A 26,513-nucleotide genomic window follows, 5' to 3' on the forward strand; every position below is an offset into this window, starting at 1 on the left:
TCGAGAGGGCAAGGTGATAAAAGGGGCAAACTCGCAGCGATACAGCGGAGCCTACTCGACGCTGCTCGTCCTCTCGAGCGGCGCGCTCGCGCCCCACGCTCCGTCCTCCTCCTCCTCCTCTCCCTCGAGCACCCCACTCCCTCCCTCCTCCCTGGCACCTCTTCCCCCCTCGCCCTCGCGCTCAACCCGCCCCGCGCTCCCCCTCCCCCTCCTCCACCACTCGCACTCGCCCTCGAGCTTGCTCCTCTCCCTCTCCGTCTCGGCGAGTCGCCTTTGGAGCTCGACGATGCGGCCGTGCACGCGCGCGGCGAGTGCGTCGAGCGAGGCGTGCGTCGAGGCGAGCTGGGCTTGGAGCGAGGTCGACTCGGCCTCGGAGCGCGAGAGGAGCGAGAGGAGGCTGGTGTGGTGGGGGGCCGGGGCGTGAGGGCGTGAGGGCGGGCGGGCGGATGGCGGGGCGAGCGAGAGGAGGAGGAGAAAGGCGAGAGGGAGGAGGTGGGTCAGGTGACAGGGCCCGAGAGAGGAGGAGGAGAAGGAGGAGACGAAGGCAGGACGCACCGGCTTCGCTCGCGCTCGAGGTGCTCGACCCGTCCCTCGAGCTGCGCCTCCATCTCGACCTTCTCGTCGAGCTCGACGTCCTTCTGCGCACACCACGCCAACCCTGTATCAGCTCAGTCTCAGGAGGAGAAGGGACGGTGCCGAATGAGGCTCGAGGACGGCGAGCGCACCTCGTGCACGAGCCGCTCGAGCGTACCGCGCTCCACCTCGGCCTGGCGCAGCGCCGCCTCGAGCGCGTCGCGCTCAGCTTCGAGGCGATCGAGCTCGGCTTGTTGCCGAGCGGTGTCGAGGGCAGGCGCGGGCGGCGAGCTGCGCGGGGTGGCGGCGAGAGGTTAGTCGGGCTGCCGAGCGGGAAGGGGGCCGGCTACGGCGAGACAGAGAGAGGGAGAGAGAGAGAGAGACGTACCGCGGGTCGTGTGGAGCGTCGTCGAGCTGCGAGCCGTTGACGGGGAGCACGCTCGACGCTGCGTGCGGCTCGTTCTCGTGCGGATTGTCGAGGCGGGCGATCTGCTCCCGGTGGGCAAGGAGGGGATCGAGAGTGTCAGTGTGGGTCGCTCGCACACTACCTCCTAGGCTCAACCCTCGTGAAGGGCACGAGGTAGCAGAGCCGGCAAGGGAGCGAGACGACGCACCTCGTTCTCGAGCCGGCGCACCTCGTCCTCGAGCTCGAGCGTCGCCTTGACCTCCTCGGGCATCTCGCCCTCGCGCTCGCCTCCTTCCTTCTGCGCTCCCGTCACCTCGCCGAGCGCCGCCTGGCGCCCGAGGAACGCGTGCGCGCGCGAGTGCGCGGCGGCGGTGCGCATGTCGGGGAGGTCGAGGACGGAGGGTGGGCGGGCGCGGGCGGTCGAGGGTGCCGCAGCGACGGGCGAGGACGGCGGCAGGAGAGAGAGAGGGGTTACGGCGGTCGGGGCGAGGGCGAGCGCGTGCAGGGGGAGGAGGGCGTCGAGCGAGGCGTACAGGCGCGCGAGCTCGGATTGGCGGACGTGCAGGTCGGCGGACAGGCGGGCGACCTGCGTAGGGCAAGCGTGTGAGCTCGGATGAGGTAGTGAAGCCCGAGAGTGCGGGCGTACCTCGTCGTTGTGCGCTTCTCGGACCCGCTCGACCTCGGCGCGCGAGTGCTGCAGGTCGTGCGCGAGATGGGCGACGAGGGCCCGGCTCTTGGTGCGCGTTCGACGCCGCGATGCTGCAGGAGCGATTTGTGGCGTGGTTCGACGGGTAGAGCCGTCGCGAGAACGCGACGAGGACGAGGTTGACGAGTGCGAGAGACGGCGCAGCCGAGGTGGACGAGGAGCTGCGCGAGTATCAGGTCAGGCGGTGTCTCACGCGCGCACACACTGCGAGAGCGAGACGCACCGGACACCTTGAGCACCGTGAGCGACGTCTCGCGCCGCCGCTCTGCCCCGTTAAGCTCCCTCGCCCCTCCCGCGCGGACCCCGACCTGCGCCTCGAGCGCCCGCTGCACCTCGTCGCGCAGCCTGCGTTCCTCGCGCCACCGGCCCTCCCACACGAGACACAGGGCCTGCATCGCCGACGACTGCTCGGCGTGCTGAGCGAGGGCGGCGGCGTGCGCGAGCTGGAGCGACGCGAGGGACGACTCGGAGGCGGTGAGGCGCGAGGTGAGGGCGTCGAGGTGGGTCGTGAGGTGCGAGAGGGAGGTTCTCAGGGCGTAGATCTGTGTGCGTGGGAGTGCGCTGTGAATATGTGGTTGCCAACTACGACTCGCTAGCGACCCGGCCTCGACGACGCTGAGAGGGGTCGTGCGGCTGTGTCGCAAGCGCTGTGTCGCGCAGCACCCAGATACTCGAGTGGACAGTCCAACGCACCTTGCGAGCGGCATCTCCCTCCACCTCGAGGTCTTTGCGGTCTCGTGGAGCTTCATCAGCAGCGCGACGAGGTGGGTGGGGAGGACGAGGTAAGGGCCGTGGCTGAGGTCGGTGTGGCGGCTCGTGGTGGAGGCTGAGGTGCTCTTGAGGGAGCCAGGCTGCCAGCAGTGGCTCCTGCGAGTGTCGGAGCATGACACGGTGAGGGGCAACCTCCTGCTCGAGGTGTTGGCCCCTCTCTCGCTCTCGTCCCACTCGCTCTCGCCACGATGCAGCTCCGCATGCCCAAGCCCAAAGGCGAGCCAAAGCGCACCAAGCGCCCACCGATCGTCTCGACCGCAGACGCGCCCCCGTGCGGCATGTGCGTCCCCCACCTCTCTCTCTCTCGTTGTCGTGAGCTGACTCGTCTCGAGCGCCGACACAGCTGCGAGAAGCAGATCAGCCGCTACACCTGCCCCAACTGCAACCTCGCCTACTGCTCCCTCGCCTGCTTCCGCGACCCGCAGCACCAGGCGTGCGTCGACCACTTTCAGCGCGCGACCCTCGCCCAGGACCTCGAGGGCGACCCGCACCATGCGCAGCCGTCCAGCTCCGACAAGAACCGCATGCTCGACATGCTCAAGAAGTTCGAGGACCAGCAGCGCGAGCTCGACGAGCTCGAGCGGCAGGACTCGCTCGACCACGACCACGACGACGACGCGGCGGACCAGAGCCCCGAGGCCGTCGCGCGTCGCAAGGAGCGCCAAGAGCTCGAGAAGCGCCTCGAGGGCTTCGACCTCGGTGCGCCCCGCTCTCGCACACGCCGAGCCGGCCGAGGATTGCGCTCACTCTCCCTGCCCTCGCCCGCAGACGCCGTCCCGCCCGATCAGCTCCTGTCGTTCCTGTCGCCGTCGCAGCAAACCGCTTTCTCGGCGACGCTCCTCGACCCGGCGCGCCTGACCAAGCTCGTCGAGGACCAGTTCGAGGGCGACGAGCCGTGGTGGGTCGAGGAGGACGAGCTGCGCGTGCTCAAGGACATGCGCGACACGAGTCGGCGTGCGGCGAGAGAGGCCGGCGGGACGGTCGATGGGGAGGGTGAGGGCGAGGGAGCAAGTGGCGGATCGGGCGACGAGGACGAGGACGAGGAGGACCCGATGCTGCGGCCGCCTGTGCTGCACCCAGAACAGCTCCCGCCGCTCAAGGTCGGGCCTGACGGCCGACCACTCGTCAGCCCCAAGCTGCTGCACAACATCGCCGCCGTCCTGTACGTCGCCCCTTTCCCTCCAGCGTCGCCGGGATCCGGACCTGACCGACCTTCCTCTCCCTCCCGCACCTCGCGCGCAGGTTCGCGTACGCCTTCACTCTGCGCACCTTTTCGCTGTCGTCGTTCGCGTCACTCCCTGTCGAGTCGTCCGAGCGCACGACGGCGATCCAGGTCCTCGCGAGCCTCGTGCCGTTCCTCGTCGAGCGGTCGACGGCCGCGTTCGACGACCTCGAGACGGCCGTCGAGGCGGTCGTGCAGCAGGAGGAGCAGGTCCGTCCTTGCTCTCTCTCCTCTCCTGCTCTTCCTCTCGCGTTCCTCGGCCGCAGGCGCGAACGAGAGCTGACACGGTTTCGTCCACCACGCGCGCAGGGCATGCCGTCCCCGCTCGTCGCCCTCCTCCTGCAGGACGTCTCTGCGCTCCTGCGCCCCAATCCCGTCGCCCTCATCTCGCCATCGTCCTCCCCGCTCGCCTCGCACGCCCTCTCGGCCGCGCTCCACGCCCTCTCGGACGTGCACCACCTCTTTGCCGTCGCCCTCTCGACCTCAACCCGCCGCGCGCCGGCCCCGCAGCACGCGACGCACCAGACGGGCGGCGCCGGACCGACCATCACCAAGCCGCTCATCTCGCGCCCGTCGACGGCGGCTGCGCTGTCCAAGCCCGCGCGGGCCCAGTGCGCGCTCGGAGGGGCCAAGGCGCTCTTTTACGCGGCGTTGCTCGGCGCGCCGCAGGGGGCCGGCGCGGGCGTCGTCGAGGCGTGTGGGGCGCTGAGCGGTGAGGCGCGGGAACTCGCGGGGAGGAGGGAGAGGGAGGAGAGGGAGAGGGAGGGCAGGGTCGAGCGGGCGAGGGAGGAGCGCGAGCGCAGGGCGGCAGGAGAGGAGGAGGACAAGGTCGGCGCGCCGGGCAAGAAGGTCGCGTTCCAGGAGGACGCTCGAGGAGGACGACGAGTCGGCAAGGACGAGGGCCCGCGGATCGTCGAGCTGTAGCTGCACAGTCAAGCGCTCGAGCCGCCGGTCGCCTCACTCGGACGAGAGATTGGGAGCGGCGAGAGGTGTGCGAACGAGCCGGTACCAGCTGGGTGGGCCTCCAGGGAGAAAAGGGGAAAGCTGGAGCAGGAGCGAGGGCGGCCAAAACTCCGGCGTCGAGCCGAAGTTGGTCGCCCCGCCTCGGAGCCTTTTCTCTCCCTCGCTGCACACGCACACGGCTAGATGCTCCGCTCCTGCCTCTCGCCATCCATCCGCTCGACCGCTCGCCGCACCGCACCGACCCTCGCCGCCGCCGCCGCCGCCGCCGCTCCTCGTGCTCGCGCGTCCCTCCACCTCAACGTCACCTGCCGCCCCGCGTCGCCTCGTCTCTCCTCGACCTCGCCCGCAACCAGGATGGCTTCCACTCGCGCTGCACCTCCTATCAAGGTGAGCAGCCGCTCCTTCCCCGACCTTCCCTGGTCTCGCACTCGCTCACCCGCAGTCCTCCTCTCGCGCGCAGCTCAACAACCCCTCGCTCTGGGTCACCGAGGGCGGCTTCATCAACGGCAAGTTCACAAAGGGCACGGGCACCGGCACCTTTGATGTCATCAGTGCGTGTCTCCCATCTCTCTCACCGTGCGCGCGCAAGCCCTGACGACCGTCCCCCGTGAACAGACCCGGGCAACGGCAAGGTCCTCGGCTCGCTGCCAGAGATGACGGTCGCCGACACCAAGGAGGCGATCCAGCACGCCGCGACGGCCCTCAAGAGCTGGCGCAAGACGAGCGAGTACGAGCGCGCCGCCATCCTCCAGAAGATCTTCCAGTGCGTCGCCCTCTCTCCTCGTCTCTGTCTCTCTCTCTCTCGCTCTGACTCGCTGGCTCTCCTTGTGCGCGTACAGGTTGCAGATGGACAACGCCGAGGACCTCGCGCAGGTGTGCCCCTCTCTTTCCCATCGCCTGACGAGGAACCGCCCGAGGACTGATCCGGCGCGTGCCCGAGCAGATCATCACGGCGGAGAACGGCAAGCCTCTGGCCGACGCTCGCGGCGAGATCTCCTACGGCGGTGCGCACCCCCTCTCTCTCCCTCTTTGCGCGGGCGCGAGCGCGTGACTGACTCGTTGCACGCTCGGGCAACAGGCAGCTACTTCTCGTTCGTCGTTGCGCACCTTGTCCTCCATTTATGACTCGACTGACTCTCAGCCTTCTCGCGCATGCAGGTGGTACGCCGGCGAGGTCGTCCGCAACTATGGCGACGTCATCCCGTCGCTCGTCAAGGGCGTCCAGAACACGACCCTCAAGCAGCCGATCGGTGTCTGCGCCATCAGTGCGTCCTCCCCTGTTCTGCGTCACTCAGAAGCCTCGTCCTGACGTTCTCCTCCACGCAGTCACCCCGTGGAACGTGCGCCGACTCTTTTCTCTCCAGCGCCGAGGAGGACGGGTCCGAGCGCCGTTCACTGACCTCGTCTCGCACCCGCCGCAGTTCCCCAACGCCATGGTGACGCGCAAGCTCGCGGCCGCGCTCGCTGCGGGCAACACGGTCGTGCTCAAGGCGCCCTCGGAGACGCCCTACTCGGCGCTCGCGCTCGCCGAGATCCTGCGCCAGGCCGGCGTCCCCGAAGGCGTCTTCAACGTCGTCCTCACCGAGAATGACACGCCCGCGATCGGCAAAGAGCTGTGCGAGAACCCGACGATCCACAAGCTGTCGTTCACGGGCTCGACCCGGGTCGGCAAGATCCTCATGAGCCAGGCGAGCGGCACGCTCAAAAAGCTCTCGTTCGAGCTCGGCGGCAACGCGCCGTTCATCGTCTTTGACGACGCCGACCTCGACAAGGCTGTCGCGGGCGCCGTCGCGTGCAAGTTCCGCTCGTCGGGCCAGACGTGCGTGTGCGGCAATCGCCTCCTCGTCCAGGACGGCATCTACGACCAGTTTGCCAAAAAGCTCGTCGAGGCCGTCAAGGCGTTCAAAGTCGGCCAGGGCGCCCACGACGGCATCACGCACGGGCCCTTGATCCATCAGGCGGCCGTCAACAAGGTCCAGGACCACGTCGACGACGCCGTCGCAAAGGGCGCCAAGGTCCTCGTCGGCGGCAAAAAGATGTCGGTCGACGGCTACTTTTACGAGCCGACCGTGCTCGGTGACGTGCAGGAGTGCGCCATCGACCAGGAGGAGACGTTTGGCCCGCTCGCGCCGCTGTACAGGTTCAAGACGGAGGAGGAGGCGATCGAGAGGGCCAACGACACCGAGGTTGGCCTTGCTGGGTGCGTCCCTCTCCCTCTGTCTCTCTCGTATCAGCCCCGCAGCTCACTGATCGCCTCTCGCGCTCGTGCAGGTACTTCTTCACCGAGAACATCGCGCGCGTGCACCGTGTCTCGGCGGCGCTCGAGGTCGGCATGGTGCGTCCCGCTCTCTCTCTCTCTCTCTCTCTCTCTCTCTCTCTCTCTCTCTCTCCCTCTCTCTCTCTCTCTCTCTCTCTCTCTCTCTCTCTCTTGACTCTCGTCGTCGCTCGACGACCGTCCTGACTCGCACTCCCTTGCCGCCCTACCAGGTCGGCGTCAACACGGGCCTGATCTCGCAGGCCGGCGTGCCGTTCGGCGGCGTCAAGGAGTCCGGGTTCGGCCGCGAGGGTGCGTCGCCGCCCACTTTGCTCGTCGACCCTCTTTTTCCTGCCGACCGTCACTGACACTTCTCCTCTCTCGCCGACGACAGGCTCCAAGTACGGCCTCCAGGACTGGCAGCAGATCAAGCTCGTCGCGCTCGGCGGCCTCTAGAGCTGAGTGGGCGTGGGCGGGCGAGTAGACAGGGGGCGCGGTCGGGACCAGCAGTACTTTTTCCCCTCTCGTCGCAAGGGCCATGTTGTACACCGCTCGAAGCACAGACCAACAGAGAGGCTCGTATCTACAGAGAGAAGAATCACTAGCTACAAGTCAAAGTCCCGGCTCCCCGTCTCGCTCCATCTACTCGCGCTCGCACCCCCTCTCTCTAGCTCTAGGTGGCCCGCCTCCTCGCCGCCGCTGCCCGGACAATGTCGTCGCGCGAGATGGCCGACTGGTCGCACAGCGAGCGGAAGATGCCGCCCTCGTCGTACAGGTCTTGCGGCCTCGCGAACGCGTCGATCTCGCCGGCATCCATGACGACGATCCGGTCCGACCTGCGGGGCGAAGAGAGTTGGCGCTCGAACACGATTGACAGAGAGAGAGAGAGAGAGAGAGAGAGGCGAGACGCACCCGATGATGGTCTGGATGCGGTGCGCTATGACGATGAGCGTCTTGTCGCCGAACTCGTCAGCGACCGTCTTCTGGATGCGTGAGTCCGTCTCGAGGTCGACGCTTGCCGTGGCCTCGTCGAGGCAGATGATGTTGGCGTCCTTCACGAGCGCGCGAGCAAGTGAGACGAGGCTGCGCTCGCCGACCGACCTGTGTCGAACGGTGAGAAAGGGTCAGTGCGCTGCGGAGACGAGCGGCGAGAACGAGGAGCCGGAAGAGAGAGGAAGAGAGAAAGAGAAAGGGAGAGAGAGAGAAAAAGAGAGAGGACGCACATGTTGCCGCCGTCCTCCTCAACCTTCGAGTCGAGCGTGAAGCGCGACGTCTGACCCGACCCGTCTGATGCTGCGACTCGCTCGACGAGCCATGCGCGGCGGAGCGCGTCATACAGGCGCGCGTCGTCGTACAGGCCGAACGGGTCGAGGTTCGAGCTGCAGAAGCGAGATGTCAGGGCACCTGACGACAACAACGAGAGGGCACTAGGAGGGGCGCACCGTAAAGTGCCGGCAAAGAGGACAGGCTCTTGAGGAATGATCGAGAGGCGCTCGCGCAGCTGCTCGAGCCCAATCTTGGCGATATCGCGCCCGTCGATCTCGATGGTGCCGTGCGACAGCTCGAGGATGCGGAACAGGGCCTGCGTAATGGTCGACTTGCCTGCGGGGAGCGAGAGAAGTGAGCTCTTTGCGGCTCAGGAGGACGAGGACTAAGAGAAAAGGGAGAGGGACGCACCGGCGCCGGTCCTCCCAACGATGCCAACCTTCTCGCCGGGGCGGATGTCGAGCGAGAAGTTGCGCACAACCGTCGGCAGCTCGGGCCTGTAGCGGATCTCGACGTCCTTGAACGTGATGGCGCCCTGCTCGGGCCAGGTCGGCGGCGGCGCCGTCTCGGCGATGCGCGCCGGCGCTTCTTGCGGCAGCTGCGTGGCGTACCACTCGAAGCGCTCGATCGAGCTCATGTTGTTCTCGACCTCGGCGGCTTGGCGGACGAGCATCTGGGTCGACGACTGGAGGAGGAGGGTCGTCGTGAGGATGAGGCCGATCTTGGCCGGGGCGATGGTCGTGCGCTCGGCGACGGCGACGATGGCGACGACAAAGACGAGGAGGGCGCCGAGCGAGTCGACCCGGATGGCAAGCCAGCGTCTGTAGGACGAGCGAGAGTCAGTGACGGCCTCTCAGGAGAGGCAGGAGAGAGGCCGGGACGTGCTGGTTAATGGGCGTCAACAGCCAGGCCCTGTAGAGGTAAAGAGGTATGTCAGGACACGGTACGGGGACCCTGAGAGACGAGGAGTGGCTGACGGACCGGTTCTCGAGGTCGACGAAGCGCTCGGTGCCGCGCAGGAAGCGCTCCTTCTCGCCGAATGCTCGGATCGTGCTCATGCCGGTCAGGCTTTCGCTCCACCAGGCGTACAAGAACGAGCGGAGCGTGTTGTCGTGGCGCTTGATGGCTCGAGCCGAGGCACGATCTGCAACTTGGGAAGGTCAGAAACGACCCGAGTGGAGAGGGGGTCGGTGCGCACAAAAGTTCGAGGTCATGACGCAGAGGACGACGACGAGCGCAGTTGGCGCGAGGAAAACCGGGTAGACGATGGCGATGGTGACGATCGAGCCTGCGATTTGGGCAAAGGTGGCCAGGCACATCCGGAGCGAGTCGTTCAAACGATTGTCGACCGAGTCCACATCTTTTGAGAAGCGATTCTGTATGCGGCCGAGCGGTGTCGTGTCGAAGAAGCTCATCGGGGCGCGAGCGACCTTGTCGAGCGCCATGTGGTGCAGGTTGCGCGCCGCCGACGTGCCGAAGAAAACGGTCGCCACCCCGAGGCTGAACGTGAAGACCGCGGACCCGATGCTGAGCCCGGCGTACAGGCCGATGTACGAGCTGTCGGAGAGAGGAAAGGTGCGCTGCTGCCACCACGTGAGGGCGAACTGCGACAGGAGTGAGGGCGGCGAGGGGAGCGAGTCGAGGGGAGGGAGGCGAGTCGAGGGGAAGGGAGCGAGGCGAGGCAGGGCAAGGCGCCGAGAGGTCAGGCGACGAAAGGCGAGGCGACGAAAGGCGAGGCGACGAAAGGCGAGGCGACGAAACGCGAGGCGACGAAACGCGAAGGAAAGACGAGGGAGAAAGGGAAGGGCAAGGGAGGAGAGTCAGTCTCGGGGCTCGTACAGACTCAGGGCGCGAGGGCGAGCGACTCATCTTGACTCGCGCCCATGAGGAGCAGACCACCGAACACGAACGGCAGGGTGAGCCACCCGTTGGCGGCCTTGGCGTACGTCTTCCACGTGCCGAGCCCGACACTCCCCACCGCCTGCTCCTCCTTCTGCATGAGCGGCCGCCCTGCCGCGCCGCCTTTGCCCTTCTGCTTTGGCTCGTCGACGACGTCGACCTTGCCCACGAGCTCGTCGCCGTCGCCGTCGCCGACGGCCGTCGAGACGGCCGCGACCCCGTACTCGTCGGCGAACCGCGAGAACGACGAGCCCGACGCGACGAGCTCGGCGTACGTGCCCTGCTCGACGATGCGGCCGTTCTCCATGACGACGACCCAGTCGGCCTGCGGCAGGTACTGGAGGCCGTGCGTGACGAGGATGCGCGTCTTGCCGGCGAGGAGGCCGCGAATCGCGTTCTCGAAGATGGCGGCACCGACATGGGCGTCGACGGCGCTCAGAGGATCGTCGAGGAGGATCTGTGAATAGGAGCAGGTCAGGGAGGGCGACAGAGGAGCCACGGGGAGCGGGAGAGAGGACGGACGATGTCGGCGTTGACGTAGAAGGCGCGAGCGAGGGAAACGCGCTGTCGCTGCCTGTTTTCGGTACGGCACGAGTCAAGTCTTCTGCTACGTGACGAGAGAGAGACAGAGAGAGAGAGGGACGCACCCGCCCGACAAGGTGATGCCCTTCTCGCCAATCTCGGTCATGTCGCCCGCCGGGAGCTGGTCGAGGTCGGCGAGGAGCGACGCCGCCCGGATGACCTCCCAGTACCGGTGCTCGTCAAAGTCACGGCCGAACAGGATGTTGGAGCGCACGGTGCCGTTCATGATCCAGGCTTGTTGAGCGCAGTAGCCGATCGAGCCACCTGTCGAGGAGAAGGAGGGGTCAGGTCACGCTCTGTCGTCGAGATGGAGGAGCACGAGGACGCACCGAACGTGACGGTACCGCGAGTCCTGCGCATCTCGCCGATGCAGCCCTGGAGGAGCGACGACTTGCCCGACCTGCAGGAGGACCGAGCGTCAGTGACTCGAGGATTGAAGCCGCCGCCGACGCCACCGGCTCAGGGACGCAGGGAGAGTGGACACACCCGACACTGCCCACGATACACGTTAAGTGGCCCTTGAGCACCTCGAGGTTGATGCCCTCGAGCCGACTCGCCTTCTCGCCGAGCTTCTCCTCGTCCTTCTTCTCCTTCTTGACGCTCTTGCTCTTGGCGACGACCTCGACAGGTGGCGGCGCCGACGTCTCCCACTCAAAGTCGGCGTCCTCGACCTTGAGCGCGAGCTTTGACGAGCCGTCGACGAGGAAGAGCTGCTCGGGGAGCTCGTCGGCCATGAAGACGGGAACGAGGGCTTGAAGTGCGACGTGCGCGTCGGCTGCAGAGCTGAGCGCGTTGGGCAGCATCATGAGGGGCTGCCTGAGCAGGTTCAGGAGGGCGAGCGAGGTCCAGATCTGGGCCGGGTCCTGCTGGTTGCCGGTGAGCGAGTAGACGGCAAAGACGAGGACCGACGACAGGAGCGGCAGCGTCATGGCGACGGCCTGGTTGGCGGCGCGGATCGTGAGGAGCTTGCGGATGGCGCTGAGCTCGTGCTTGCGCGACTCGGCCGCTTTGTCGAGGATGGGCGTCTCCCACGCGAACAGCTTGACGATGCGGATGCCGTTGACTGCGGGGGAAGCGTACATCAGTCACGATCTCAGAACGCAAGGGACGCACGAGAGAGAGGGAGAGAGAGAGAGAGAGGGAGGGAAAGAGGGACGAGGACGCACGCAGCTCCGAGATGGTCTTGATGCGGGCGTCGGTGTGCTTCTGGGCGACTCGGCGACCTTTGTAGAGCTGCCTCATGGCCCACGACTGGAGCGGAATGGCCGCGATGACGATGGCGACGCCGGGCAGCGAGCTGACGCCGATGGTGCACAGGAGGATGACGAGGACCTCGACGAGCTGGATGACGCAGGTGTACGAAAAGTGGAAGAAGGTCGACGCCCAGTCGACGCGAGATATCGAGGTCGAAATGTGCGACACGAGCTGGGCGTTCGAGATGTCGGTGCGCGCCTTGCCGCTCATCTTGAACGCCTTGCGGTACAGCGACGAGATGAGCGCCGCGCGAGCGAGGACGCCGCACTGCCCGCTGCGCGCGAACGTGTTGTTCATGCACACGCTGACGAACAGCTGCATGAGGAAGAGGCCGACCGCCATGGCGATGCCGCGACCGATCCCGGGAACGGGCTCGCCGGCTGGCTGCGCCGCGTAGGCCGACTGGACGAAGCGGATGATCTCGCGCGAGACGAGCGGCGCCGTCGTCTGCGCAGCGTCGCTGACGATCTTGTACAGGCCAGCGCTCCAGAAGGGCCAGAAGAACGTGTCCGACAGGGCCTGCGCGCGCGAGTCGGGAGTGAGCGGTCGCTCGACGAGCCTCGACGGCGAGACTGGGTCGCCCAGGAAGTGAGCGGGGACGCACCAGACACAGGCCGACCTCGCGCCGACCGTCCTCGCGACCCCAACCCGCTCTCGCCGCCGCCTTCCACTTGAGCCGCGTCCACCTCGACGGGACGAGCGTGCCCTCGTCGAGCGCCCGGTTCCACTCCTCGACGGCCCGCCGCCGCTTGGCAAAGTTCTCCTCAAACACGTCGGCGAGGTGGCCCGCCTCGCGCGTCGGGTCCATCTTGGGGAGGTCCTCGGCTTGCAGCTCGCGCTTGTACCCGAGGACGAGCAGAGGCTGGATCCACCCTGTTTCCGCGCACGCACTGTCAGTCACGTCCACGAGGGCTGAGAGGAAAGAGAGAGGGGACGCACAGAAGGTCGTCTGCGAGAGCCACGAAGCTTTGGCGATACCGATGGTCGCGGCGTCGTCCATCGAGGCCGGCGGCGGCGGCGGCGCCTTGTACACGAACGGGTCAAACAGGGCCCTGCGAGACAGTGGAAGAGATGGACAGTCAGCTTGGCGCAGCGAGAGACGAGGGCGCCTCGCTATTCCTTGAGGGGCGGAGCTGCGAGGAGGAGGAGGTGGGGACGCACCACTTGTGCTTGACGACCACCGGCTCCTTGCCCATCGAGCCCGCGTGCTCCTCCTCGTCCTTGTCGGCGTCCTTGCGCTCTCGCGACCCAGCCGAGCTCGCCGAGGTCGAAGCCGCTCGCGCCGTCGTTGAAGGTTCGACGTCGTCGCTCGCGAGCGGCTGTGGTGGCCCGCCGTCGGGCGCAAGCACTCGAGCTTCGAGTCGAGCGGCAGCAGTGCTCGCCATCGAGGCAGCTCAGCGGGTGAGCGGTCGAGCGAGAGCCGAGCAACGTTCCTCATCTCTCGACCCCTCGCGGGGGGCCTCCCTCCTGCACGTGCCGATTTGCCGCGCCAAGTCGGACGGCTCGATTTCAAACGCAGCTCTATCGTCCAGCGAGGCCCAGCAACGCTACGAGGACGACGCCGCCGACCGCTCCAGCTGCTCCTGCCGCAACCTTAAAAGCTTTAAAAGCCTTATATATTCTTTTTTTTCTTATAAAACTTAAAACCTTAGAGGCTATTTAAGTTGCTGATTTATATTAATTTTATTGTTCAAACATGAGAGCTTAGTACGTGAAACATGAGAGCTTAGTACGTTAGCCATGAGAGCTTAGTACGCGAGATCGGGAGGAGGAGGAGGAGGAACGGCGAGGGCGGCGGTCGAGGCGGCGACGGCGTCGAGGGTGGCCTGCGCCTGCTGGACGAGCTCTTGCAGGCCTGCGAGGTGCTTCTGCGTCGCGTCGTGACCTTGCTGCGAGTTCTCCCGCAAGCTGTTGCGCGGGCCGAGAGGTCAGGGCGGCGCGGGCGCGAGAGAGGGGGAAGGCGGACGAAGGGACGCACCGTTCCTCGACGTTCTCGACGAGTCGCCGTCGCCGCCAGGGCTCGATCAGGAGGAGGCTCATGAGGAACAGGAGGACGTTGAGCGACGTGATGCCGAGGGAGCCGTAGGTCGACATGGAGCGGATCTGGGCGTAAGGAGCGAGGTCATGTTCCGGTTCGAGAATTCGAGAGAGAGAGAGCGAGGCGCACCTTGTCGCTCCAGACCTGCTCCTCGTGATACCGCTCGAGGATCGCCTGCATGAGTTCTGCGCAACAAGTCAGTCCAGAGCCCGCTCGAGAAAGGAGAGAGGGGGGCGAGGACGCACCCGAGAAGCCCTTCTCGACCGCCTCCTCGGCCGAGTCCATGGCAAGTTTTGCCCGGTTCTCCTCCTGCTCGTTCGTGTGCTCCTGCTGCACGAGCTCGGTGAAGCGCAAGACGTCGGGGCCAGTCCAGGCGCTCTTGCGCTGCAGCAGGTCGTTGACCTCGCGCTGCGAGTCGGCCCGGAGCTTGACGCGCTCCGTGTAGGCCTGCTTGAGCGACACGGCCTTGTCGCGCGCGTCCATGAGCGCCTTTTCTGCGGGGCGGGGGCGCGCGCAGGGTCAGGTCTCGGGTTGGCGGCAGAGAAGGAGGAGGGGACGCACCCTTGGCCCCGACGCCGTTCCTCAGCCGCTCAATCTCCTCGTAACCCGTCGCCTGGTTGATGCGCCCACCGACCTCGCGCACCTTGCGCTCGAGCTCGAGCGCCTGCAGTGCGGCGGCGAACGCGTGCGCCTGCTTGCGCGCGCCGGCGTCGAGCGAGCGGAGGAGGGTGCGCAGCTGCTGCTGGGCGTTGGCGCGCGCCTGGGCGAGGCGCTTGTGCGCCGAGGCGTGCAGGTCTTTGAGGTGCGGGGACGGGCTCGCGCGGGGTCGTGGTGGGGAGGGAGGGCGGTCACTCGACGAGGGGGAGATGAGGTCGGGTTCGCTCGCGAAGCGCGACGACGAGGCAAAGGGGCGATCTCGTGGTGGTGCGAGGGCAGGTCGAGAGGTGCGTCGAGTGCTGGCGAGGCATGCTCGGCAGCTTTGCGCGAGCGGGCGGTGGAGGGCCATGGTCGAGAGGGACTTGGGCGCCGCGGCCGACTCGGAGCGGGGGCGACCCTCACCACGGCTCTCGTTCGGGGCGCTGTTGCAGTCACAGGCTTGCTCTCGAGTCGTTGACTTTGCAGCGCGAGCGACCCGAGACCGGCGAGAAAGCGAGCGCCCGAGCCTCCTCGATCACGGTCGACTCTTTCCACCTCGACCGCTCTCGAGGCCGCAACACAACGCCGACGACGGACGCGAAACGCTCGAGAGGAAACAGAACGTGTTCCACAGCCTCTGCAGACCAACAGGCGAGCCCGAACAGCCTCTACGAGCGCTGCTTCTCGGCTTGACGGCGGCGGCTGTCACGCTCCTGTTGACGTTTCGAAGAATGGTCAGTATCTCCCTCAGCGAGACGTGGACGACGTGGTGAAAAGGACGCACCTCGGCGATCGAGAGCTTGACGCCCTTGCCTGCGAAGAAGAGGAGAAAAAACAAAAGTCAGGGACGGGTCGACCGGGAGCAAGGTCGCACCGCGAAAGGCGACAAACCCTTGGGGAGCGAGACCATCGGCTTGTTCCCAGCGCCGATGACGAAGACGTTCGAGAGACGGGTGGCGAACTCGCGGTCGAGCGTGTCGCGGACGGTGACCTGCGAGGCGGGTCCAAGTCAGTGCGGGATCTCCGGGAGCGAGGAAGGAGGGGACGCACGATGTCGTAGCCGCCGAGGTGGCGCTCGCGGTGGACAATGGTGCCGACACGGCCCTGGTTGCGACCGCCGGTGAGCATGACGAGCTGCGAGCGGGCGAGGGAGGAAGGAAGCGCAAGGGAGAGTCAGTTCCCGAACCACGACGACGACCGAGACCAAGAGAGAGAGCGAGGCCCACGTTGCCCTGCTCAAACTTGACGTGGTCGACAATCTTGTTCTCGACGAGGTCAAACTTGACCACGTCGTTGACCTTGATGACGGGGTCCGGGTACCGGATCGTGCGGCCGTCGTGCGTGACGATGAAGGGGACGCCCTTGGCGCCGAGCTGCACCTTGCGCACCTTGAGGAGCTTGTACGTCGCCTCCTCCTCCGAGATGCGGTGGATCGCAAACCGGCCCTTGACGTCGTACAGGAGGCGGAAGTGCTCGCCGGACTTCTCGATCGAGATAACGTCTGCACGAGGACGAGGGGGAGAAAGAGAGAGGAAGGGGGACGACACCTGTTAGTCTCTGTGCCGGACCAACGGACAACAGAGAACGCTGGTGAAGCGTAAGGGGACTAACCCTGGAAGCCGGCCGGGTAGGTCTCGTCGGTGCGGACCTTGTTGTCGATCTTGATCAGGCGCTGCTTGACGACGAGCGTGACCTCGCGGCCGGTGAGGGCGTACTTGAGGCGGTTGCGGATGAAGATCTGCGCGGCACGGGCGAGGCGAGGGGAAGGCGAGGAAGGAGGGAGGGAGAGGAGGATAGGTCAGCTCCCGCCGCCGCCGGCCAACGCGCCCAGTGCGCCCAAACCCGCTCGTCCACCACGCTCGCACACCGGCCCCTTGCGCGCACGGCGAGCGACCAAGCGCATCGAGCCGCGTCGCGTGCCTCCTCTTCCGTGGCCGTGCTCAACCCTCGTTCCGCTCCGCCGCTCCTCTCCTCGTCGCCGGCGTGTCCTCCAGTCGGGGCCGCAGATGCAGGGCGGGGCAGTGTCGAGGACGAACCGAGAGCGGCAGGCACTCGCGCTGCTTGTGCGGGCCAGGCGAAGGCTTCGGGGCGTAGGCGCCTGCGGACGAGGGACAGCGTGAGCCGCGCCGACTCCAGGCAAAGACGGCGAGAAAGAGAGAGAGTAGGGCGAGGTGCGCACCACCGAGCTTGTCGAGCATCCACGCCTTGGGCGCTGCCAGACGGGACATGTGCTTCTTAGGACCGCGACCCCTGCTCGAGCGTGCGTCCCATGACGACGAGGAGGCGGGTCGCGGGCAAAAGAAGCGCACGGTCGTGGCGAGGTTGTCGGTGGTCGGCAGGAGGCGCAGGGTGCGAGGGGCGAAGGGGAGGACGAGGGGAAAAGTCTGGTCAGTGATGGGGGAGGGCGGCGACGAGGGTGGTTTGGCGTAGAGGGAGGTAGGGGTTTGTGTCGAGTGGATGACGGGGCGCACATGTTGGCTGTAGGGTGATCTGCTTCGCGAGGGAGAGAAGAGACGGAGAACAAGCGAGGGATGCGGCGAGGAGCGCGCTCAACTTCGAGCCTCTCCAACCGGCGCAGGGACCCACCCCGCTCTCGCTCCCACACTCAAGCTGCACCTCTTGCACTGCACCGCTACAGTGTATCCCCGCTCTCCTGCGTCCCACCCGGCGTCGCATCCTGCTCAATCACCCGCCGCCGCCGCTTGCCTCCCCCTCCTCCTCCTCCTCCTCCCGCCGCACCGCCAACCTCGCCCGCGCCCTCGCCCTCAGACAGGCTCTCGTCCTGCTCAATCACGCGCCGCTTGCTCGCGAGGCGCGCGACCCCGCCGAGCAGCCGCGGGACCGTCGCCGCGCGCGCGGTCTGGGTCGGCGGCGAGGTGCGGCCGGTCGGCGCGGCGGCGGGTGCGAGCGCGGGCGCGTGCTGCTGCGGCTCGGGCTCGGGCGCGGACGCGGGCGCGGGAGGGGCGATGTCGCGTAGCGCGGGGAGGAACCGGCGCGGATGGTGCGTCGGCGGGGAGGGCGCGGTCGAGCTCGACGAGGCGGCGGTGGTTGCGGCGGGTGCTGTCGCTGCTGCTGCTGCTGGAAGAGGTGCGAGGGGAGCAGGTGAGGGCGAGGGCGGCTCGACGGTCGGAGCGGCGGGCGAGTCGAGCCGCGTGAGCTCGGCGGGAGGAGCTTGCGGGTGGTGTGGACGAGGGTGCGACGGGGTGCTCATCTGCGGGTTCCTCCTCCTCGTCAAGACCACATGCTCGATGCCCGCCCTTGCGCGCCAAAGGAGCAACTCGAGCGGCGCACCTGCTCGTCGCGCACCTCGAGTCTCGCCCAAACCCGCGCAACCTCGCTGCTCAACCGCTCAAACGCCTCCCTCTGCGCCTCTCCCGCTCGCTCCAGCTCGGTCACCTTGCTCTCGAGCGCGCCCAACTGCGCGCCGAGCGCCGCCGTCGCGCCCGCGCTCCCGTCTCGCACCTCGCGCTCGACCCGCCCAGTCCTCTCGCTCGCGGCGGCCCCCTCGCGCTCGAACCGGGCCTCGAGCGCGCTCAGGCGCTCCTCGGCGCGGCGCTGGTTCGTGGCGAGCGAGTCGCCGAGGGCGGTGACGGCCTCGCGCAGGGGCGCGAGAACGGTGTCGAGCGCGGCGGGGAGGGCGGAAAGGACCTGCTGCTCGAGGACGGCGCCTGTAACGCAGGGTCAGCTCTGACCGACTCGCTGGGAGAGAAGGGCCCGAGAGAGAGAGACTGAGCGGCGCACCCTGAGCCCGTCTGTCCTCCTTTCCGAGCCGCACCTCGTCCCCGAGCGAGTCGACCGCCTCCCTGAGCGCGAGCACCTCGTCGACCGCCTCGCGCGCGCCATCGAGCTCGAGCTTGACGCGCTCTAGGGTGAGGCGCAGGCGGGCGGCGTCGAGCGAGGTCGGTGGTGGCGGCGGCGGCGGGCCGTGCGAGCGCGCCGAGACGAGGTTGGGAGGGGGAGGGAGCGAGTACTGCGTGTCGTAGTGGGGCTGTTGGGGCTGCAGGGTCGGCCAGAGAGCCATGGCGAGCGAGCGAAGCGAGACCGAGTGGGACGAAGAGGAGAGAGAGGGCGCGAGGAGCTCGCGAGGTAGTGCGGGCTCTCGCTCTGCTCGCTCTCGTACGAGATCATTCTCAGTCCTTCAGCCCTGATCTAGAATAGACGTACGTCAAAGGCAAACGAGCGCGAGGACTTCTAGCGCTACAGCCCGACTCGAAAGACCCCCCTCGCCGTCCTCGCCGCCCGCTCAGATCCTGTACTTGCGCAACCTTCGCTCCTCCTCCATGCGTCGCGCAACCAGCTCTGCCACCTCGGGCCCCCACACGTCCTCCGGGTCCTCGTCGCCGACGAGGCACCGCTCCTCGTGCACGCGGCCCTCGTCGCGGTCAAACACGACGAGGTTGTCCCACGCGAGGCCGCGCTCCTTGCGCCACCGCAGGACGGTCGGCCGGGCTGGGTAGACGTGCGGCGGCGCGACCGACTTGGCGCGGTGGATCTCCTCGTACAGGTACGCCATGTCGTCCTCGGAGAACGGGATGCGGCTGCGGCGGGGGGGCGGGACAGGACGAGCGACGTGAGCGGGACGCCCGACGAGGCGCGAGGTAGAGCGTGGACGTACTTGTCGCCGGTGAGCTTCATCTCGGACGCCGAGAGCTGGCGGTGCAGGGTCGCGGCGAGCTTGAACCGGTTCCTGTGCGAGCGGGACGTCGAGAGGGAGAGTCAGGCGCTGCGGCATCGACGACCGGTCGAGCCGACGTGCAGGACACGAGGCTCGAGGCCAAGAGAGGAGGGGAGAGCGAGACGCACTTGACGGGGAGCGTCTCCATCTTGAACCCGGCGAGCTGCTGCAGGACGTAGGCGGCCGCGACGTTGCCAAACTGCGAGTACGACCCGAGTCAGGACCCGTCTCGAGCTGCGAGAGACGAGAAAAAAGTAGAGGGAGAGGACGCACCATGGCCGGCAGAGGGCCGAGGACGGGCAGGATGCGGACCCGGAAGTTCTGCATCGCGTGGAGCTCGTCGACCTTGCCCTTCTCAAACTCGGCCTCGTCGAGCGGGAGCAGGCCGAGGTCTGGTCGGGGCTTCTCGGTCGAGTACTGTGCGGCGAGAGGACGTGCGTCAGTACATCGAGTCGAGAGGGGGAAGGGCAGGAGAGGGAACGAGGGACGCACGACGACGGGCACGCCCTGCGAGACGCCCTCGAGGCGCAGTCGTCGCCGCACCGACTTGGCGAGCGGGTCCTCGAACGTGGTCGAGATGTCGGCGACCTGGATCCGGCTCGGGTCCGACTTGCACGCGGCGCCGAGCGACGCAAAGACGGGCAGGCCGTTCTTGCAGCAGTAGGCGAGGAGGTCGACCTTGGAGTCGATGTTGTCGATGCAGTCGACGACGTAGTCCGGGTTGCCCTCGAGCAGCTCTGCGGCGCGGTCCTTCTCGAACAGCTCGATGCGCGCGTCGACCTCGACCCAGGGCGCGATCTCGGCAAAGTAGTCGGCGCAGGCCGTCACCTTGGGCATACCGACCTGGGCGAGTGTCGCCGTCGAGTGCCGGTTGAGCGAGCTGAGCGACACCTGGTCAAAGTCGATGATGCGGATCTTGCGGATCCCGCTCCGAACGAGCATGACGGCCGCCGCACTGCCGACGCCGCCGAGACCGACGACGACGACGAACTTGTCGCGCACGGCGTCCATCTTGTCGTCGCCGAAGAACGCATAGTTGCGCGCGAGCGCCTCGCGGACGACGACCTCGCTCGGCACCTTCTTGCTCCCTCGCCGCACCGGCTGCCCCGCCCCACTCCGTGCCGCCGCCGCCTGCGCCGCGCCCGCCATGCTCCCTCGCCGACTGCCGACCGGGCGCGTAAAGTCGACCACCTCGTCCTCGTCGAGGTCGTCGGGCGACTCGAGCCGCTGGTCGATCGAGCTCTTGAGGCGGCGGCGGCGCGTGGCGCGGCGCAGCGACTGGGCGCCGAAGATCGAGGCTGCAGTGACGACACACGACGCGACTGCGACCACGGCGAGCTTGCCCGTCGGCGTCTTGAGCGAGTCGCTCACCCGCGAGATGATGAGGTTGGCCGAGGTCGAGGACGACATTGTGGGGCGTCACGGTGCGGTCGAGGCGGCGCTGTGTAGTACTCGGGTGCTGTACGAGCTGTGGCCGGCCTAGCCTGGGGGCGGGGCGAGGTGGTGTAGAGCAGGCCGCCCGCTCGCCTCTCCCGCTCCGCTCGGCACCCTCTCTCCTCCGCCCCTCACACCGCACACGCTTGCGCGCATGTGGATTCGCTATATGCTGCAGTCTTTCCTCGCAGAAGCCCGCTGGCTCCGTCGCACACTGCCCCACGCCATACTCGCGGCCGCTGCCCTGCCCTCCTCGCGTTCCAGCACCACGCGGATCTGCGCGACCCGCTTGAACTGCTTTTCGACATCACTGCCTCTCTCAGTGCCTCGTCTGAGCAGGAGGCGGCCGCATCGGCCCGGCTCCGTCGGTCGTCGTGCACCGTCGTCGGCCGGTCGCCGACGGCGGCTCCATCTCGAGCTCCCTCTCGGCTCCCTCACTCCCTCGCTCCCCCCTCGCCCCCCCCTCACTCCCCCTCGCTCGCTCGTCGCAGCTCGTCCCCCCCAAGTGCCGCCGCGAGGCGACTACTTGCGGTACCACGTGACACCGCGACGCGATTTCCTCATCTTCCTCTGCAGCTGGAGCATTCCGTAGCTGTAGAGCGAGGTGCGAGGTCAGCTGCGTCCGCGCTTCGAGAGGCTTTGCTAGATCAGCTCTTGTTCGCTGGATCTCTTTGCTCCGACGTCTGCTTTCTACCGAGGCGCTCGTCGGCGCAGCTGCAGCCGGGCTCTCGCTTCCTGCAGAACGAGCCAGCGACTCGTCTCGTCGCTTCCAGTACCGGCTCGACCCCGCCGCTTTTGGCTTTCTTTGCACCTCCCGCTCCAGCGCGAAGCTCGCGAGTGCGGTGTCATTGCGAAGCGGCGTGTTCGCGGCTTGAGAGAGGGCGAAGCGAGAGGCTGAGGCGAACTAGGCTGCGAGAAAGAGCCTTGTTCTCGACCGATGGTCGGCCTTTCTCGGCCCTGCCTCGAGCCGAGACGATGTACACGCTTTCTTGCGTCGGCTGGCACGATTCTGAGCCGACGCGACACTCGCGATAACGAGCTTGAGCGAAAGAGGAGGTCCGGACGCCGACGAGTGGGGGCGTCGTTCGACAAAGTTGGTCCAGGCGGTTGCGTGCGTTCGATCGCGTGCAGGCTCAGACAACGAGCCGACATACACAGCTCCTGGCGACCAGAGAGAGAGAGAGAGCGTAGGTGCGAGCGCACGCAGACGGCGGAAGCCGCAACGGAAAGACTGCGCCGCGAAAGTCAAGGAAAAGGTCAAGCGAGTCAAGCCCGAGTTGGTAATTCGAACGCGCCGAGCGCAGGCTAATTTCCCAATACGAAAATCAAGAAAGAGATGGGCCGAATCGTAGTCTCGTCGCTCGTCCGCCCTCTCCGGTCTCTCGCGCCTCACCCTCACGACCGAGCACGCCCGACCCGGCTCGCCTGAGTCCATACACTTGTCGACAACACCCCTCAGCTGCAGTCACGCCGCCACACCCAGTCGCCGACCGCGCAGAGCGCCCCGCATCCTCATCAGCGCCGCGCCTCGCCGACCGCTCTCGCCGCTCGACAACGACTCGTGGACCGGCGGCAGGACGCGACAGGGACTCGAGGAGGTGCAGGGTCGGGCAGGGCCAGGGTGGTCGAGGTGCAGGGGCGCTGGGCAAGCGGGTGCGTCCCCCTTCTCCCCACCTCCCTGCGTTCGGCGCCCTCTTCCTCGCGGCTCGCGCTCGATGCCACCGTGCGACGGCTCCAGGTACCGATCTGTAGCTGACATGAACCCTCCACAGACAGAGCAGCCGTGCAGGATGGGCGAACGGCTCGTCAGGCGGCGCTGGGTCTGACGCCCGACCTCGAGGCGGCTCCTCCAGATCCTTGTGCGTCCCTGTTCCTCGTTAGCTTTCGCCAGGATCCCCTCGCGCAGACCTCCTGGGCGAGCCGCATACTGACCCCCCTCAACCTCGCACCGCAGGAACGTCGAGCCCTCCCACCCGCACCTCGCCCTCCCGCCGCGAGAAGGCTCCCCCTTGTATCCCTCCCGCACCTCGTCCCGGCCTGCATCGGCGCCCACATACACCTTGAAGCATCTGCCGGAACGTCGTGGAGCGAATCGCGCGCGCTCAATCTCGTAGAGCGCCTTCTCAAGTCGAACGAGGACCGAGCGACCTGAGAGCGCGCGTTTCTCGCGACTCGCTTCCGCACGAACGCTGTCTGCGTGTCTTTGAGAGTGCGGCTCGAACGAGAGAAACCGCGCCAGCAGCTGTGCGCCTGTATGCAACCGCCAGAGACCGCAGGAGCCACCTCAAGCTGCGTTAGCGAGAGTCGCTCGAGTGCACGACAGGAGGGGACGAGCACGCGAAAGCTGGTCTCTCGCTCTCTACTCGGGGCGGGGAGAGACGGAAAGTGAATCTACAGTTGTCAAAAGGCGAGGCGAGGGAAAGCGCAAAAACGAAACTCCTTGCCCTCCTTCTCGGCCGCATCGACTCGGCTCGACGTGTCGGTCGGTCGTCGTGCACCGTCGTCGGCCGGTCGCCGACGGCGGCTCCATCTCGAGCTCCCTCTCGGCTCCCTCACTCCCTCGCTCCCCCCTCGCCCCCCCCTCACTCCCCCTCGCTCGCTCGTCGCAGCTCGTCCCCCCCAAGTGCCGCAGCGAGGCGACTACTTGCGGTACCACGTGACACCGCGACGCGATTTCCTCATCTTCCTCTGCAGCTGGAGCATTCCGTAGCTGTAGAGCGAGGTGCGAGGTCGAGGAGGAGAAGGCAGGGGGAGGGCGGAAAGGGGGGCAAAGAGGTCAGCTAAAAGTCCTCGAGAGCCCGCTCGCGACCGCCACCACCCCGACTGATCAAGACTCTGAGAGGACGCTCGGACGTACAGGAGAGCCTCGGCCGTGGGCGGGCAGCCCGGAACGTAAAGGTCGACAGGCACGATGCGGTCGCAGCCGCGCACGACCGAGTACGAGTAGTGGTAGTACCCGCCGCCGTTGGCGCACGAGCCCATCGAGATGACCCAGCGAGGCTCGGGCATCTGCGACCCAGAACCAGAACAGCAAGTCAGCTCAAGCTCGCGCGAGAACCGAGAGAGGGGGAGGAGGACGCACCTGGTCGTACACCTTGCGGAGCGCGGGCGCCATCTTGTTGGTGAGCGTGCCGGCGACGATCATGATGTCGGACTGCGATGGGCGGAAAAGGGTCAACACGGACGAGGAGGAAGAGAGAGCGGCCCGGGACGCACCTGACGAGGCGAGGCACGGAAGACGACGCCGAGGCGGTCCTGGTCGTAGCGCGCGGCGGCCATGTGCATCATCTCGACGGCACAGCACGCGAGGCCGAACGTCTGCACGAGGAAGCGGTATCAGCGGACCCGATCTCGGCGAGCCCCGACCACCGGGACCGACGACATGCGACCCTTCGACCCGCGCAAGAGACGCCACAAGAGAGAGGGACCCACCATGGGCCACATCGAGCCCTGGCGAGCCCAGTTGACAATCTTGTCCATGGTGCCGAGCGCGTACTCGACGCCGTTGCGGGGCGTCTCGAGCGAGAGCTGGTTCGAGCCGACCTTGGCGAGGTCGTACGCGCTGCTCGCCTGCTGCTGCGACATGGCGGCCGGCGCGCTAGACGACGACTGCTGCGACTGCTGGGCGGGCACGGCCGGGCGCGAGGGCGTCGTGGCGATGGAGCGCAGCGCGAGGGGGCGAGCCTGGCGGAGTGCGGGCGTGAGGCCTGGGTGACGCTTGGGTCAGTTGCGTCCTGGGCAGTTGCGAGTGGGATAGGGTGGAGGACGGACCGGTCCTGATCGACTGCATCTCGAGAGTGTGGGTAGAGTGCGAGAGGTGGCGGAGCTGGGAGCGAGGCGACGAGGGAGCTGGACGACGGCGGAGAGCTCGACGGTCCGCCATTGGCTCGAGCCTCCACTCGCGCTGTCGCCCTCTCGCTCACCGCGAGCGCGCTGCTCTCGGCGCAGGCTCACAGCATGCTCCGCTTTGCCTAAGGCAGGCAGGACTGCGCGCGCATCGCTGCCGCGACACCGCCCTCGTCGCCTCTCGTTCGCCGCACAACCGGCGCCGCACAACCTGCTCAGCCTCCAGGCACTCTCGCTTTCTCGCGCCGTCTCGTGCGACCTGCTCTTGACTCTCTGGCGAGCGCGAGATCGCTTGCTCTCCACGAGGGCGCGAGCTGGCCCGTCTCTGTCTGCCACTCGCGCTCTCGCTTGTCGCCGGACCGTCGTCGCCGAGGCAGCAATGAAAGCTCGTCGAGCGACGGGCAGCAGGTCTGCATACGTTTGTGCTGCCCGTATGCCGGCCAGCAAAGCTCAAAAGGAGGAGCGACGCAGAGCGAGAGAGTCGAGCAGTGCGAGGACAAGGACGCGAGCTCGAGTAGCAGGCCGCGCGACCGCAGCTGGCCTGCGCTGACGGCCGAGAGGAAGAGCTGCGTCGCGCAAGCGTCACGCTCCAGACGGGTCGTCCGCAGGCCCGATGCAGCACGACCCTGGACCGGGTCGACGAGGGGGAGCTGAGGAGAGCGACGCCCTGTCGACGCTGGAGCTGCTTCGAGCCGCCGGTCGAGCTGCGGTCCCAGAGCTAGAGGTCTGCTGCGACGGTTGACGGTGCTTTGGCGTCGCCTCTGGGGCGAGGGCAGGAGGATTGCTCGTCGAGAGATGAGGGCGCGCGGAGAGAAGGCGAGGGATGTCGACAGGCCCGGCGGATGGGCGCAAGGGTGGCCGACTGGAGGTCGCTGAAGCTCTGTGTCGGCAGTGGACGCAGCAAGCTCGAGCCAGCAGCTGGCGAGCGAAGGGTGGCCGCAGCCAAGCCCGAGCGAACGACGTCGGCCCCGTCCTCGACTTGCTCCTCGCCCTCCCCCAACTCGAGCACGACCGCTACACCGACGAGCGAGCATGTCGTCGAGCAGCACACAGCAGATCCGCACGGCGACCATCTCGCGCAAGACGGGCGAGACCGAGATCGAGTGCACCCTCACGCTCGACCACCTCCCCGGCACCAAGCAGGTCATCGACATTGACACCGGCGTCGGCTTCTACAACCACGTGAGTCTCCTCCCTGCGAGCGCACCTTGGTCCCCCTCGGCCTCGTCGCGCCCCTCGCTGACCTCTCTCCCTCTCCTCTCCCCCCCTCGCCGCCACAACCTCCTCCGACAGATGCTGCACGCGCTCGCCAAGCACGGCAAGATGTCGCTCCAGCTCAAGTGCAAGGGCGACCTCGAGGTCGACGACCACCACACGGTCGAGGACTGCGCCATCGCGCTCGGCGAGGCGTTCAAGGAGGCGCTCGGCGAGCGCAAGGGCATCCGCCGGTACGGCACTGGCTTTGCGCCCCTCGACGAGGTGCGTCCTCCTCCCCCTTTCCCCTCTCTCGACACAAGCAATACCATCCGTCCCGCACAAACGCTCACGCTCGCCCACACGCAGGCCCTCGCGCGCGCCGTCCTCGACATCTCGTCGCGCCCGTACTTCTGCGGCGACCTGCAGCTCAAGCGCGAGAAGATTGGCGACCTCTCGACCGAGATGATCCCGCACGTGTTCCACTCGTTTGCGCAGGGCGCTGGCGTCACGCTCCACGTCGACGTGCTCCGGGGAGAGAACGACCACCACAAGTGCGTCTCTCTCTCTCTCCTTGCGCGGCCTCCCTCGTACGGACCCGAGTACTGACTCGCATGTGCACCCACAGGTCCGAGTCGGCGTTCAAGGCGCTCGCGCTCGCGATTCGGGAAGCGGTCCAGACGGACGGCTCGGACGAGGTGCCGAGCACCAAGGGCGTCCTCGCCGTCTGAGGCACGAGCGCTCGTCCCGCAACCTCCTTCGTTACCCCCCGCCTCTCAATGCCGGTAGCGCTT

General features: G+C 67.2%; 9 protein-coding genes across 9 annotated transcripts; 3 read left to right on the top strand and 6 right to left on the bottom strand.

Annotated features, from left to right (window-relative positions):
* Positions 1-51: 51 nt before the first annotated feature.
* RHOBADRAFT_54192 (uncharacterized protein) lies at positions 52-2,392 on the bottom strand (the record flags this gene model as incomplete). Its single annotated transcript, XM_018417190.1, has 10 exons — positions 52-61; positions 227-397; positions 556-638; positions 726-864; positions 962-1,062; positions 1,188-1,565; positions 1,626-1,846; positions 1,909-2,227; positions 2,297-2,318; positions 2,379-2,392. 10 exons carry the CDS (start codon positions 2,390-2,392, stop codon positions 52-54), a joined length of 1,458 nt encoding a protein of 485 aa, XP_018270402.1.
* Positions 2,393-2,644: 252 nt separating this feature from the next.
* RHOBADRAFT_54193 (uncharacterized protein) lies at positions 2,645-4,637 on the top strand (the record flags this gene model as incomplete). Its single annotated transcript, XM_018417191.1, has 5 exons — positions 2,645-2,736; positions 2,800-3,155; positions 3,225-3,618; positions 3,699-3,888; positions 3,988-4,637. The coding sequence occupies 5 exons, from the start codon at positions 2,645-2,647 to the stop codon at positions 4,600-4,602; spliced, it is 1,647 nt and encodes a 548-aa protein (XP_018270403.1). The 3' UTR covers positions 4,603-4,637.
* A 338-nt stretch (positions 4,638-4,975) lies between these two features.
* RHOBADRAFT_54194 (uncharacterized protein) lies at positions 4,976-7,449 on the top strand. The gene is made up of 12 exons (XM_018417192.1): positions 4,976-5,028; positions 5,102-5,192; positions 5,257-5,404; positions 5,481-5,514; positions 5,585-5,645; positions 5,720-5,732; positions 5,800-5,906; positions 5,968-5,981; positions 6,063-6,841; positions 6,913-6,976; positions 7,129-7,207; positions 7,290-7,449. Exons 1-12 carry the CDS (start codon positions 4,996-4,998, stop codon positions 7,349-7,351), a joined length of 1,485 nt encoding a protein of 494 aa, XP_018270404.1. The 5' UTR covers positions 4,976-4,995; the 3' UTR covers positions 7,352-7,449.
* Positions 7,450-7,453: 4 nt separating this feature from the next.
* RHOBADRAFT_54195 (uncharacterized protein) lies at positions 7,454-13,281 on the bottom strand (the record flags this gene model as incomplete). Its single annotated transcript, XM_018417193.1, has 17 exons — positions 7,454-7,731; positions 7,808-7,996; positions 8,119-8,274; positions 8,338-8,497; positions 8,573-8,982; positions 9,047-9,073; positions 9,143-9,305; positions 9,360-9,765; positions 10,068-10,517; positions 10,583-10,634; positions 10,708-10,906; positions 10,972-11,042; positions 11,150-11,705; positions 11,809-12,415; positions 12,501-12,769; positions 12,836-12,948; positions 13,058-13,281. The coding sequence occupies 17 exons, from the start codon at positions 13,279-13,281 to the stop codon at positions 7,569-7,571; spliced, it is 4,215 nt and encodes a 1,404-aa protein (XP_018270405.1). The 3' UTR covers positions 7,454-7,568.
* A 363-nt stretch (positions 13,282-13,644) lies between these two features.
* On the bottom strand, positions 13,645-14,940 carry RHOBADRAFT_54196 (uncharacterized protein; the record flags this gene model as incomplete). Its single annotated transcript, XM_018417194.1, has 5 exons — positions 13,645-13,804; positions 13,875-13,999; positions 14,064-14,119; positions 14,180-14,428; positions 14,496-14,940. The coding sequence occupies 5 exons, from the start codon at positions 14,938-14,940 to the stop codon at positions 13,645-13,647; spliced, it is 1,035 nt and encodes a 344-aa protein (XP_018270406.1).
* A 237-nt stretch (positions 14,941-15,177) lies between these two features.
* On the bottom strand, positions 15,178-17,068 carry RHOBADRAFT_65212 (uncharacterized protein). Its single transcript, XM_018418664.1, has 9 exons — positions 17,042-17,068; positions 16,750-16,820; positions 16,607-16,668; positions 16,182-16,308; positions 15,797-16,071; positions 15,621-15,704; positions 15,462-15,561; positions 15,355-15,383; positions 15,178-15,283 (listed from the first exon to the last, which is right to left on the bottom strand). Coding segments are annotated over exons 1-9 (795 nt in total). The 5' UTR covers positions 17,044-17,068; the 3' UTR covers positions 15,178-15,238.
* Positions 17,069-18,813: 1,745 nt separating this feature from the next.
* On the bottom strand, positions 18,814-20,394 carry RHOBADRAFT_15569 (uncharacterized protein; the record flags this gene model as incomplete). Its single annotated transcript, XM_018412266.1, has 5 exons — positions 18,814-19,108; positions 19,186-19,257; positions 19,374-19,444; positions 19,519-19,662; positions 19,738-20,394. 5 exons carry the CDS (start codon positions 20,392-20,394, stop codon positions 18,814-18,816), a joined length of 1,239 nt encoding a protein of 412 aa, XP_018270408.1.
* A 2,660-nt stretch (positions 20,395-23,054) lies between these two features.
* On the bottom strand, positions 23,055-24,498 carry RHOBADRAFT_66596 (uncharacterized protein). Its single transcript, XM_018419021.1, has 6 exons — positions 24,451-24,498; positions 24,112-24,386; positions 23,896-23,997; positions 23,762-23,833; positions 23,537-23,688; positions 23,055-23,389 (listed from the first exon to the last, which is right to left on the bottom strand). The coding sequence occupies exons 1-6, from the start codon at positions 24,467-24,469 to the stop codon at positions 23,320-23,322; spliced, it is 690 nt and encodes a 229-aa protein (XP_018270409.1). The 5' UTR covers positions 24,470-24,498; the 3' UTR covers positions 23,055-23,319.
* Positions 24,499-25,536: 1,038 nt separating this feature from the next.
* On the top strand, positions 25,537-26,487 carry RHOBADRAFT_66597 (uncharacterized protein). The gene is made up of 4 exons (XM_018419022.1): positions 25,537-25,707; positions 25,819-26,004; positions 26,089-26,273; positions 26,348-26,487. The coding sequence occupies exons 1-4, from the start codon at positions 25,558-25,560 to the stop codon at positions 26,448-26,450; spliced, it is 624 nt and encodes a 207-aa protein (XP_018270410.1). The 5' UTR covers positions 25,537-25,557; the 3' UTR covers positions 26,451-26,487.
* Positions 26,488-26,513: the final 26 nt, after the last annotated feature.

Source organism: Rhodotorula graminis, assembly GCF_001329695.1.
Source record: "Rhodotorula graminis WP1 unplaced genomic scaffold RHOBAscaffold_8, whole genome shotgun sequence".
Taxonomy (NCBI): Eukaryota; Fungi; Basidiomycota; class Microbotryomycetes; order Sporidiobolales; family Sporidiobolaceae; genus Rhodotorula; species Rhodotorula graminis.